Source organism: Enoplosus armatus, chromosome 9, assembly GCF_043641665.1.
Source record: "Enoplosus armatus isolate fEnoArm2 chromosome 9, fEnoArm2.hap1, whole genome shotgun sequence".
Taxonomy (NCBI): Eukaryota; Metazoa; Chordata; class Actinopteri; order Centrarchiformes; family Enoplosidae; genus Enoplosus; species Enoplosus armatus.
Window position 1 is genome coordinate 314,466 of NC_092188.1, and position 13,069 is coordinate 327,534.

At 44.2% G+C, this 13,069-nt stretch overlaps 1 protein-coding gene across 3 annotated transcripts; it reads right to left on the reverse strand.

Moving 5' to 3' along the window:
* Positions 1–1,485: 1,485 nt before the first annotated feature.
* On the reverse strand, positions 1,486–12,917 carry bnipl (BCL2 interacting protein like). Of its 3 annotated transcripts, none has more exons than XM_070912114.1 (10): positions 12,784–12,917; positions 9,891–9,971; positions 9,394–9,461; positions 7,168–7,422; positions 6,881–7,075; positions 4,957–5,059; positions 4,579–4,710; positions 4,302–4,388; positions 3,438–3,536; positions 1,486–2,155 (listed from the first exon to the last, which is right to left on the reverse strand). In XM_070912114.1, the coding sequence occupies exons 1-10, from the start codon at positions 12,810–12,812 to the stop codon at positions 2,131–2,133; spliced, it is 1,074 nt and encodes a 357-aa protein (XP_070768215.1). In that variant the 5' UTR covers positions 12,813–12,917; the 3' UTR covers positions 1,486–2,130. The 3 variants fall into 3 exon arrangements, with proteins under 3 accessions (XP_070768215.1, XP_070768214.1, XP_070768216.1); XM_070912113.1 differs by having other exon boundaries at positions 12,769–12,911; XM_070912115.1 differs by lacking the exon at positions 12,784–12,917 and adding an exon at positions 10,806–10,909.
* Between the last annotated feature and the right edge of the window lie 152 nt (positions 12,918–13,069).

Here is a 13,069-nt window from a genome sequence, read left to right on the forward strand (position 1 = left end):
CTGTCTTCAGTCGATGGTATTTACCGGATTTTCTCCAGTGCTAACACGAAGTGTAGAGATGGCTGTGTGGGTGAACACTAGCCTAAAAGGCTTTACTCTTGCGATGTTAAAACTAAAACATATTGTTTGAAAATACAAAGTATAAATCTAACCTTTGTGTTGCTTGTCCAAGTTTAAACTTGCAACATCACCCAGTTTGGCAGCTTAAATTAACAGATGTTACATTATTCTCATCTACTTATAACAACACGACAAAACAGGAACAATGCTGTTGTTTTTTCCTCTTTGTTTTCTACAACCACCAACTGGTCAGGATGATAACTGGGACCGGAGGACGTTTCTTTGTGTAGATGACCTTGAGTTGGGACAAAACTACTACAGTATTTCCAAGGTTGAGTGAAATGTCGTGCTTTAATGTTTAATGTGCCTCAATGGAAAGTTTAGAAGCAAGAATAAAGTCAGAAAAGGCCCTGTTCACACCTTGTATTAACCTCCGTCCTGGGTGAGCCGATCACAAGTGGACAGCTTTAATGCCAGGTGTGAATGAATCCAAGACGCATTGAGATTCGATCGCTCAGACCACGTTTAGAGGTAGTCTGGGTCGCTTGTGTCCACATTCTTTTAGCAGTGTGAATGTGTCCTGGGCCACATTGAAGGACCGCCTACTCAACTGAAGTCCTCTGTTAAGTGGATGTGAAACGAGAATCTGTGCATCATTTTACACACATCAAGAAGAAAAAAACATGGGGTCTGAGGAGCGGGAAAAAAAAGAAATACACTAAATATATATGAGATTCACTCAGAGGAGGACCTTTAAAAATATTTTAAAACTTATTTAAGGTGTCTTAAATGTTGCTTAAGGAGACTTCCAGAGACTCTGGAACAATCTGAGGGACCCCTGCAGGTCCCAGACCTCAGTTTGAGACCCAGTGGTGAGGGGCATTAGTGGGAACAGACTGCCCTCTGCTGGACTGATGAGGAGCTGATCTCAGGTCAGTCATCAGATGGAGAGAAGCAGTGGAGGAATGTAACTAAGTACATTCACTCAAGTACTGTACTTTAGTAAAGTTCAAGTACTTGAAAATTGTATTTCCATCTGATGCTACTCTGTACTTCTACTCCACTACATTTGATCATTAGTTACTTTGCAGATTTTGATTCTTAGTACAAAATATAATCAGCAAATAAATGATGATGTGTTATTACAAAGTACCCAGCAGGCTAGAAAGTCATTCAAATGAGCTGCAACATTAAAGTGATGGACACATGAATGCATCAATAATATGATATACATTATTCAATTATATTTAAGTACATGATGCTGCTAATACTTTTGTAATGTTACTTAGGTAAAGTTTTGAAAGTTACTTTTACTTGTAACAGAGTATTTTTATAGTGAGGTATTACAACCTTTACTGAGGTAAAAGATCAGAGTACTTCTTCTACATTTAAACAGATCAGTTCAGTTTGTTTCTGACAACAATCATCTGAAAAATCAAACTTTAATTTATAGAAAGATACAGAAAACTTGTCATGTTTCAGGATTTTGGGGACTTGAAAGTAATTATGATGTGAATACTAATAACAATAAAGAAACGTATACAAATACAACACATCAGTGATTTGCTCACAGAGTTGAGATGAAACGGATTCCTTTAAAGTAACGTTTACTTGAGATGATGTTTGAACAGTGAAACTGTCTCTTATGCTGATGCTGTGATCTTATGCTGATGTTATATAAAATAAAGTTGTATTTGACTCTTCGCACGTTCACAGCAGACAGGTGTGACTTTGTTCAAAAGGTTTGATCGATGCTTTAATTACAGGTACATGTAAGTGCAACAAGTCCACCACTGTTTCAATGTGGTGCCACTTCACTGTGTTCAGCTGCTGCGTCAAACTGACTCTCATACAAATACAAACACGATTTACACGATTCTTCATCAACACACCTGCAGCTGGTCCATGATCAGGACGTTTAACTCACCCTCCCCTGATTTAAAGGCAGACAGTATAAATAAACCCACAGTCTTTGTGTGGTCTCTTCTGTACAGACAGGAGGTCAAAGGCCATCAGGAGCCTCTCAGCCTCATGACCTTTGACCTTTAGGATCCATCCAGTCTGTGATCGTCATCTGTTCAACTTCCCATCATACCTGCAGGGAGACACGAGAGCAGTGAAGTGAAGGGTTAAGCAGTTATTTAATCAAACAGTAGCTGATTACAGAGAACTGTGAGGCGAGTTTCCCAAATCTGCAGGAGATCAGAGCAGGGAAGGGAGGCAGAGTCATGACTCATTTAGCCAAAGATCAGTTTACAGAGAACAGTGACAGGAAAGAGAAGTGAACTCTTTATCAAGCCTGGAATAGAAAGGGTTAATCAACAGGGTGTATCACTAATCTACACAGAGCAGCGAAGTGTGGTGAGGTCAGGTGAACGACAGTCAGTGGTGCTGGTGCCCTGAGTTACATGAGACTGCTCCTGCATATTATTCACTTCAGGATCATCATCATCATCATCATCATCATCATGAACATCAGCTGCTCTCTCACCCTGAACGGGTTTCTTTTCTTTGCAACAGAGAGGGGGGAGTGTGCCACCATTATAAAATGATTATTAGTTTATTATGGGGCAGTTTGCAAATTCTGACACTGATTCAGAGACTAATTCAGAGACTAATTCTGACACTGATTCAGAGACTAATTCTGACAGTGATTCAGAGACTAATTCAGAGACTACTTTAGAGACTAATTCTGACACTGATTCAGAGACTAATTCTGACACTAATTCAGAGACTAATTTAGAGACTGATTCTGACACTAATTCAGAGACTGATTCAGAGACTAATTCTGACACTGATTCAGAGACTAATTTAGAGACTAATTCTGACACTAATTCTGACACTGATTCAGAGACTAATTCTGACACTGATTCAGAGACTAATTTAGAGACTAATTCTGACACTAATTCAGAGACTAATTTAGAGACTAATTCTGACACTAATTCAGAGACTAATTTAGAGTCTAATTCAGAGACTAATTCTGACACTAATTCAGACACTAATTCTAGAGACTAATTCTGACACTGATTCAGAGACTAATTCAGACTAATTTAGAGACTAATTCTGACACTAATTCAGAGACTAATTTAGAGTCTAATTCAGAGACTAATTCTGACACTAATTCAGACACTAATTCTAGAGACTAATTCTGACACTGATTCAGAGACTAATTCAGAGACTAATTCAGAAACTAATTCAGAGACTAATTCTGACACTAATTCAGAGACTAATTCTGACAATGATTCAGAGACAAATTTAGAGACTAATTCTGACACTGATTCAGAGACTAATTCAGAGACTAATTCTTACACTATTTCAGAGACTAATTGGGACACTAATTACAGTAGAGAAAGAGTCAGTAGAATTGGGGTTCTTACTGGCGTATGGCGTCAGGGATCTGCAGTCTATCTGTGGGGATGAACTGAGACAGCTCCTGCAGGCTCTGGATGAACTGAATCTTCCTGCTGAACTTCTCACTGTGGACAACACAGAGTCACTGGACAGAAACTGGACAAAGGACATTTTAAGAGTGCTAGCTGGTTGCTAACTCATTAGCCCCCCCACTACATTTTCAAAGAGGTAGCTAATGTATTGCTACCTCTAGAGACATCGGTAGCTGGTTGCTAACACAGCAGGTGGATGGTAAGTGGTTACTAAGGTGTTGAGTGTTTCCTTTGTGGTTGGTTACATTTTCAAAGTTTTAGCTGATGCGTTACTTCTTAGTTGTTGAGACATTTCTTGGTCACTGCTCAGATGTTACAAGGTGTTGGCTTGGTTTTTACTGGAAGAGATGCTTTGTGGTGACATGATGTTCAAAGTGGTTGCTAAGGTGCTTCTATGTGGTACAAATATTCTTTCAAGGTTGTCGGCAGGGCGTCTGCAGTGGTTGTTGGTGCTTTTCCAGGTGGTTGCTAAGTGGTTGCTATGGCTTTGAGGGCAGTTGATACAGTTTTAATAAGTGGTTGTTAGGGGTGTTGTGGACGGGTGCTTGGGTTTCATAAGGTGGTTGCTAGGTGGTCATGCCCAGGTGATTCTGGGTGCTTGCAAGTGGATGTGAGAGAATGCTGCATGTTGGAAAGTCTTCGGACACCTGGTGGTCTGTCATCGTCTCTATGTGGACACCTGGAGTCCATTCTGTCTCATCTGTCCACTGATGTCCTGAAGTGTAAGGACTGTTGCTATGGTTACCTAGATAAACAAGGACGTGTGTGTGTGTGTGTGTGTGTGTGTGCGTGGCAGACCTGATGAAGGGTTTGACCACAGTGAGGAGAGCTTTGATGTACCAGGCAGGATGGACGACCAGCAGCCCCCTCAGGTCCTTCTTCAGCCTGGACAGACAAACACCAGGACAGACAGGAGAAAAAACACCTCTGTCGTCATGGAAACAAGATGTGCTCTCTGATATTTTCTTAAAATTGGATTTTTCATTTTTTACAGGATCTTCAAAGAAACTAGCCAAATGTCAGACTGTGACAGCTCCACCCCGCAGTGCTGTCCCAGTGAGAGGAACCATCGTACCTCCTGTCGATGGAGGTGTAGCACTGGTGGAGCCATTTGATGGCCGGCAATTTGTTTCTGGGAGCCATGGCACACAGGTAGACCAGCATGTAGTTTTCTGAAACCATCAGGTCCAACGTCCCCACAATGTACCTGCAGGAGGACACACACACAAACAGAGTGGAGACGCTGTGCAGGATTAGCATCAAAGCTTCAGTCCACCGGTTTGTAACTTTAGAATCGAACCATCGCCTGGGTCCTGGTATATTTAGATCGATCCAGGGGTGTAGTCGCATCTTTCACGTTATAGCCGGATTCCGATTCGTATCGGTGAATCGTCACACCCCTAATGCTTACATATCAAGTGACTCTTCATCTCCTTTTATTGTTCAAACTCACCTGAACAGGTTGTCCATGACGTACTCGTAGTCCTCCACCGTGTTCTCCGGCAAGTAGCAGGAGGTGAACAGGATGATGGCGTTCATCTCGTCTCCATAGTAACCTGACAACCAATCAGGCACACAGAGGAGAATCACAGTTTGACTTCACGTGCCGCAAAATAGAACTCATTCCAACAACGGAGACTCGTCTCGTCTACAGAAATAAATATAGATACAGATCTAAAGACACGTTCAGGTGTGTTACAGGTGTGTTACAGCTACACCTGTTCATTATTACAGATCACAGCTGCGGAGCATCCAGAAGCGGCTCCAGCAACAAATAAGGAAGGGCAAGGAGAGCTACAGGAGGAAACTGGAGGAACATCTGGGGCAAAATAACACCAGGGATGTCTGGAGAGGACTTAAGAAGATCTCTGGACATGGAAAAGGTGAGGGGAGACACCAGGACAGTGGAGACAGGGACTGGGCTAACAAATTAACCTGTTTTTCAACAGATTCGATTCTGCCCAGTCTCCCTCCCCCAGTTGGAGGGAGCAGGAGTGGACCGTCACCTGGCTTCATGGACAATCGACTACCTCACCAACAGACCACAGTATGTGAGGCTCCGGGACTGTGTGTCTGATGTGGTGGTCTGCAGCACGGGGGCCCCCCAGGGTACGGTTCTCTCTCCATTCCTTTTCACCCTCTACACCTCGGACTTCAGACACAACACTGTCAATTGTCACATCCAGAAGTTCTCTGACAACACTGCCATCGTTGGATGTGTGTCTGAGGGGAACGACCTGGAATACAGGGAGGTCATCAGCGACTTTGTCAGCTGGTGTGAGCTCAACCAGCTTCACAACAACGCCAGCAAGACGAAGGAGATGATGATCGATTTCAGGAGGAAGTCATCCAGCATCACACCGGTAAACATCCAGGGTTTGGACATTGAGGTGGTGGAGAACTACAAATTCCTGGGTGTTCTCCTGAACAATAAACTGGACTGGTCTGACCACACTCAGGCCCTGTACAAGAAGGGCCAAAGCCGCCTCCACCTGCTGAGGAGGCCGAGGTCCTTCAGTGTGTGCAGGAAACTGCTCCGGACTTTTTATGACACTGTGGTAGCTTCGGCTATCTTCTATGCTGTGATCTGCTGGGGGGGGGGCAGCACGGACAGGGACAGGAGGAGGCTCAATAGACTGATTAGGCGAGCCGGCTCTGTTCTGGACTGCCCGCTGGACTCCATTGAGGAGGTGGGGGAGAGGAGGATGTTAGCCAAGCTGACATCCATCATGGACAACACCTCTCACCCCCTGCACGAGACTGTGGGGGCCCTGAGCAGCTCCTTCAGCAGCAGACTGTTACACCCACGGTGTAAGAAGGAGCGCTACCGCAGGTCGTTCATGCCTACGGCTATAAGACTGTTTAACTGCACATAAATCTGCACAATTTGTACATACTTTACATTTTCCGTGTATATATTCATTTTTGTCCCCCATATTTTTTATATCTGTATTTATTATTTGTATATTGTTTTTCTTTAAAAAAACAATTGACAGAGTGCTTGTCTGCTGTGTGTTTCTGCACAGTCACACAGTAAAATTCATGGAACTGTGAACGTAGTAGTGTGTGTCTGTATGTACATATACAGTGTTATTGTATATATATATTTTTTTTATTGTTTATATCTTAATTTGTACATACTTCTCATTTCTAAATGTATGCTACTTTCTACTCATACACATGTAACTGTGTAATTTCCCCGCGGGGATCAATAAAGTATTTCTGATTCTGATTCTAAATAAACATTATTATGGCACAGACAAAGTTTGCAGTATCGGCACTCCGTCACTTTATCTGTGGGCTTTTAGAGACCGCCGTCACATTTCCTGTCACAGGACCTGCAGGTGTGTTTCAGGTGAGTGTGTGTGACCTCTGACCTCCATGTGACAGGACCTGCAGGTAAGGCTCCAGGACGCTCATGTTGACGTGATATTCATGTCCAGCGATGCAGAACCTTCTCCAGCGGCGCCCGCTGCTGTCCACCTGGTCCAGCTCCATCAGACCCTCTGACTGCTCCATCGGGCTCCTGGTCACGCCCGCAGCCCCGCCCCTCGCCATCCGGGGGAGGTCATCTGTCAGAGAGAGGTCAGAGGTCATTTGTCACAGGGGTCAGAGGACAGCTGTGGTTAAATGATGGATGTCTCTCTCTCCCACCCTGTCTCACCCTCCCACTCCAGCTCGTGGTTGCTGTCTGGCAGCGTCCCTGTCTCACTGTCTGAAGGCGTCTCCAGAGCCTCCAGGTTGATGTCGAGAGACGGCGTCTCATCCGGCGTCGCTGACAGCGCGGCGGCCGAGAAGCCGTCGCTGCTCGGGTCGCGAGAGTCTCTGCGGCTCAGAGTGAGGCTGAGTGACGGGGCCGTCAGACGCTTCTTAGCCCCGCCCCCAACTGTTCCTGATAGGGCGAGGCTGGTGGGAGGGGCTGAGGGGAGAGGTAAGGTCAAACGTCACCAAGAGACAGACCCCTCAGACCTCAGACAAAATCTAGACAACTGTTACAGTGCATCCGGAAAGTATTCATACCGCTTCACTTTTTCCACATTTTATGTTACAGCCTTATTCCAAAATGGATTAAAATCTTTTTTTACACACAATACCCCATAATGACAAAGTGAAAAATGTTTTTTAGACAATTTTGCTAATTTATTAAAAATAAAACACTCAAATATCGCATGTACATAAGTACTCAGACCCTTTGCTATGAAACTCAAAATTGAGCTCAGGTGCATCCTGTTTCCACTGATCATTCTTGAAATGTTTCTACAACTTGATTGGAGTCCACCTGTGGTAAATTCAATTGATTGGACATGATTTGGAAAGGCACACACCTGTCCATATAAGGTCCCACAGTTGACAGTGCATGTCAGAGCACAAACCAAGCATGAAGTCAAAGGAATTGCCTGTAGACCTCCCAGACAGGATTGTATCGAGGCACAGATCTGGGGAAGGGTACAGAAAAATTTCTGCAGCATTGAAGGTCTCAAAGAGCACAGTGGTCTCCATCATTCATAAATGAAAGAAGTTTGGATCCACCAGGACTCTTCCTAGAGCTGGCCACCCGGCCAAAATGAGCAATCAGGGGAGAAGGGCCTTGGTCAGGGAGGTGACCAAGAACCTGATGGTCACTCTGACAGAGCTCCAGCGTTCCTCTGTGGAGATGGGAGAACCTTCCAGAGGGACAACTATCTCTGCAGCACTCCACCAATCAGGCCTTTATGGTAGAGTGGCCAGACGGAAGCCACTCTTCAGTACAAAACATATGACAGCCCGCTTGGAGTTTGCCAATAGGCACCTGAAGGACTCTCAGACCATGAAAAACAAAATTCTCTGGTCTGATGAAACCAAGATTGAACTCTTTGGCCTGAATGCCAAGCGTCATGTCTGGAGGAAACCAGGCACCGCTCATCACCTAGCCAATACCATCCCTACAGTGAAGCATGGTGGTGGCAGCATCATGCTGTGGGGATGTTTTTCAGCGGCAGGAACTGGGAGACCAGTCAGGATCGAGGGAAAGATGAATGCAGCAAAGTACAGAGAGATCCTTGACGAAAACCTGCTCCAGAGCGCTCTGGACCTCAGACTGGGGTGAAGATTCACCTTCCAACAGGACAATGACCCTAAGCACACAGCCGAGATGACAAAGGAGTGGCTTCGCAACAAGTCTCTGAATGTCCTTGAGTGGCCCAGCCAAAGCCTGGACTTGAACCCGATTGAACATCTCTGGAAAGACCTGAAAATAGCTGTGCACCGACGCTCCCCATTCAACCTCATTGAGCTTGAGAGGATGTGCAAAGAAGAATGGGAGAAACTCCCCAAATCCAGGTGTGCCAAGCTTGTAGCATCATACCCAAGAAGACTGGAGGCTGTAATTGCTGCCAAAGGTGCTTCAAAGTATTGAGTAAAGGGTGTGAATACTTATGTAAATACGATATTTGACTGTTTTATTTTTAATAAATTTGCAAAATTGTCTAAAAAAACATTTTTCACTTTGTCATTATGGGGTATTGTGTGTAGAATTTTGAGGAAATTTTGGAATAAGGCTGTAACATAACAAAATGTGGAAAAAGTGAAGCGGTATTTATACTTTCCGGCTGCACTGTATGTTCATGGCTTTTATCATTCTTATTATTAAATGCCATGTTTTTTTTATCCATAAATTAAAATCCCAGCATGCACCAGTTAAAGACTGAAATGAGATGTAACTTTTGAAACTCCATAAAACTTTTAAATATTACTACATATGACCCTAGATATTAATATTTAACATATATTATACATAAATATTAATACATGACGTCAAATATTCATGAACCTTTTCTCTTGTTTGTCCTTCATCGTTTTCTACGACTTCGTACGAAGTAAACACATTTGACAAAAGAGTTTTCAGGGTCACCTGGTCGCTGCTCGCCGCCCAATGGACTCTCCGCCTCATCTGGACTCCCACAGTGCTCTGGGAGAGGCCTGAACCCCCCACCACCGAACACATTAAATACAAGAGTCATATACAGCCGGTTTGATTTAGGGTTATTTCACAGATTTTACACATTAAGGTCAGTTTCCTGTGAAAACGGCAGTTTGAGGGTTTTGTTACGTTTAGTTTCATGTTGTCCCAGAAAGACATCAGACCGGGACATGAATAAAAGACGAGGCAGTACAGAAGAAAAGACATACAACATATATAAATATGAGAAACTAGAGTTTCAGGTTTTTAGAACATTAATAAGAGAGTTATGCAGCAAGTGTTTGTGCTACAGAACAGATTCAGATCTGAAACTGTGACACACTGCGAGAGTTTTAACCTTCCAGCTACAGAAACTGAGATAAGACAAACAAACACAGTTGGTTGGTTTAAATCTGAGCTCAGATTTACAGCCGCTCACTGTCTCTAACCTGGGGAAGCCGTCGTCTTGCCACTCCTCCCTCAGCTCCATGTCCTGGATGTTGGGGGGGTCCGAGGCCCCTACAGGAGCCCTGCAGGGGTAAAACAAACAATATAAATCAACAGCAGCTGATCTCAGGACAGATTATAAACATGCAGTTAAACAAACAGGTGCATCGAGTTAAAACAAATCATAAGTATTCAGACTGAAGGTAAAGTACAAATATCAGTGTGCAAAGATTAATACAAGATAAAGGTCATTTAAGTAAAAGTACATAAGTATCATCAGAAAAAGTACTTTTTATGCAGCAGGATGTTAAACATTATATTACTGTTTAATTTACAGTTAAATAACTGCAATAACACATGTAGTAATAATACTGAAGTACAGAACTGGAGTAAATGTACTTACTTAATTTCCAGAACTGCTGAACGTGTTCTGCTCTGACTTTTAATCAGTAAGACTCACTGGTCAGAGATCAGTTTTCATCTGAATTTTGTTGATTTGTTGTAAACTTGACGCCAAAGGACTGAGTCAGCAGACAGAAACAACTGCTGAATCAGCTCACTGAACAACACACAGGGGTTACTACACCTGTGAGGACACTGCGTTGATTTGCATTCACTCCTTGAAAGTTCAGTCCGACTTCAACGTTTATAATCCTAAACTTTAACTTTAGAACCGAGACTAAAGCCTAAAATTATTATTTAAACTTGTGAGGATTCGCCAGTCCTCACAATGAGACTGTAGACATAAGTGTCCCCACAACATCATGAATACAACACACACACACTTATCACAAAAGTCACTGAATTCCTGCATTCCATCCTGTGTTCTCGCTCTGAAACCAGACTCCATTCACTTTTCTATCATTTTAAGTTTCTTCCTCCTGTTAAGCAAAAAGATGCAGTCAGGTGACTCTCACCTGTCACCTGTCGGCAGGTAATACTCCTCAGTTCAGCATGCAGTCAATCCAACGAGCAGCTCGTTGTTCCAATAAAACCTGAATCTGTTCGGACTGAACGAACCTGCCCGACTGCTCTGATTCTGATTGTTCACAGAGACACACCTGAGCAGGTGAGGAGGGGCGGGGCTCTATTGTTCCTCTGTTTGTTGTTACAGAAGCTGAAGGCTGAGACGCTTCATCTGACACACCCACCCAGGTAACCACACCTGTGTACCTGTGTGTGTTCAGGTCACAGGTAAAGGTGATGTGGAAAACAAAGTGGGAAGTCCTCCTCAAGTGAGGGGGGTTTAGTTTCCACTGTGGTGCCTTCAGTGTCTGACTGGGAAAATCCAGAACTCTCAGCAAGGTTGTGTGTTCTCTCTCTGCTCTTACATGTATTCTTCCCTGTCCAGGTGATGGTTCTATAGTAGGCTCCAGAGAAGGTTGCAGGTGGTCTTGAGGTGCTTGAGGAGGTTACAAGGTTCTTGAGGTTGTTCAAAGAGTGCCTGAAGATGTCCCAGAAGTGCTCAAAGTTCAGAGTTTCAGGAGATTCCAGGGTACTTGCGGAGTACTAAAGGTAAAGAGTTCTTGATTGGTTTCCATGAGAGCTTGAAGAGGTTCCAGGGGAGGTTGAGAGGCACTCAGGGGTTCTTCAGGAGGTTCTAGGACTCCAGGGATGCTTGATCATGCTCAGCGTTCCTTAAGAGGTTCCAGGAGTGGTTGACTAGATTGTTGAAGAATGTCCATGGTTCATGAGAGGGGCACAGGGGTTCTTGAGGAGGTTCCAGGGGTTCTTCAGGGTATTTCAGGAATGCTCCACACTTCGTTTTAGCGCTGTGCCAGCACTGGAGAAAGGTCTGGCTCAACCCATCATCATTCTGGGGAAAAACGCTCTGGCTTGTTTGTTTTTCTTTAAACCAATCACAACCGTCTTTGGCCACGCTAAGCCAGGACACAGCAACAGTGTCCTTCAAAACGGTAACACACAGATGGGAAGGGGAGGAGAACGGCCAATGGCAGACTTATCCCAGCAGCCTACATTCGGTGAGTCATACTACAGTTATTTTCGAGTTTCCAGGATTCTTGAGGTGGTTTCAGGTGGAAGTTCAGACGAGGTCCTGAAGTCGGACCGACTGAATGATTCTGAATGATTTTAACACCGATTTTGTTGCCTGACTCGTTTGAGAATCAGGCTCAATTTCTGTCAGACATCTGATCAATCACCTAATCGATTAATGATCTGTCTGTCTGGTCCATCTTCGTTTCTTCTCACTTTCAGTTCACAGTAAAATAACACAGTAACGGCGCCTTTCTCTCCGATTGAAGCTGTCGCTGGGTTCAGTGTGAGCTCCACATCGAGGTCACTCCGTTCAATGTGAACATTCAAGCAAAGGAAGATTATAGCGTGTTAATATCAGATTAATAAAGGTTTTAGAGTGGAAACACTGTCTGTTCTGGTCTGGTCTAGTGTTGTCATGGAAACTTGAACTCAGACTAGTAACCTCTGAAAGTTCAGTCTGGTTTAAACAGATCTGACAGTTTCTACGTCTCTGAAAGGTCCAAAAAATACATTTAATTAATTAAATCCTAATGATAAAAACTGTTTCGTTTTTTTCTGTTTACTGATGGGAGTCTGATCTCGGACCTGGACAGATCCACGAGACACCTGAAGATTCATGGCAGACAGGAAATCCGCACTTTCTGCTGCTGATCAGAGACACTGAAACGGCAAACACACCACAGCGACCCCTTCACTGATCGTCTGGAAAAATGAACACCAGCACTGAAAACACCAACTTAAACTAAACTTCCCCTTTCTGCTGGAACAGGAAACCAACTCACACACACTGTAATACACACACACACACACACAACCACGCACACGCACTCTGGTTGTGAAACCTGAGGTTCTCAGTGTTGCAGTTTTAAATATTAAACATACCTGTCCTCTGCGTACCTGTCCGTGTGCCCGGCGGGGGAGCTCATGATGTCACGGTGATGTCACGGCGTGTTCTGACCAGCATGTGAGTGGCTGGACGTCTCGGAGTATCTTCCTCCGGACCCTCTCTCTCTCACTGTGGGAGTTCCCACTCTAACTCAATGCGACTCGGCCTCACTCGCTCTCTCTCTCTACCCAACAGGTTCGGCTGCATTTCACAGCAGAGCCGCCGTCTGATTGGTCGACCCTGCCCTGTGCAGACAGGTGAGTCGGCAGGTCAGCTTCACTCTGACTTCATTAATAT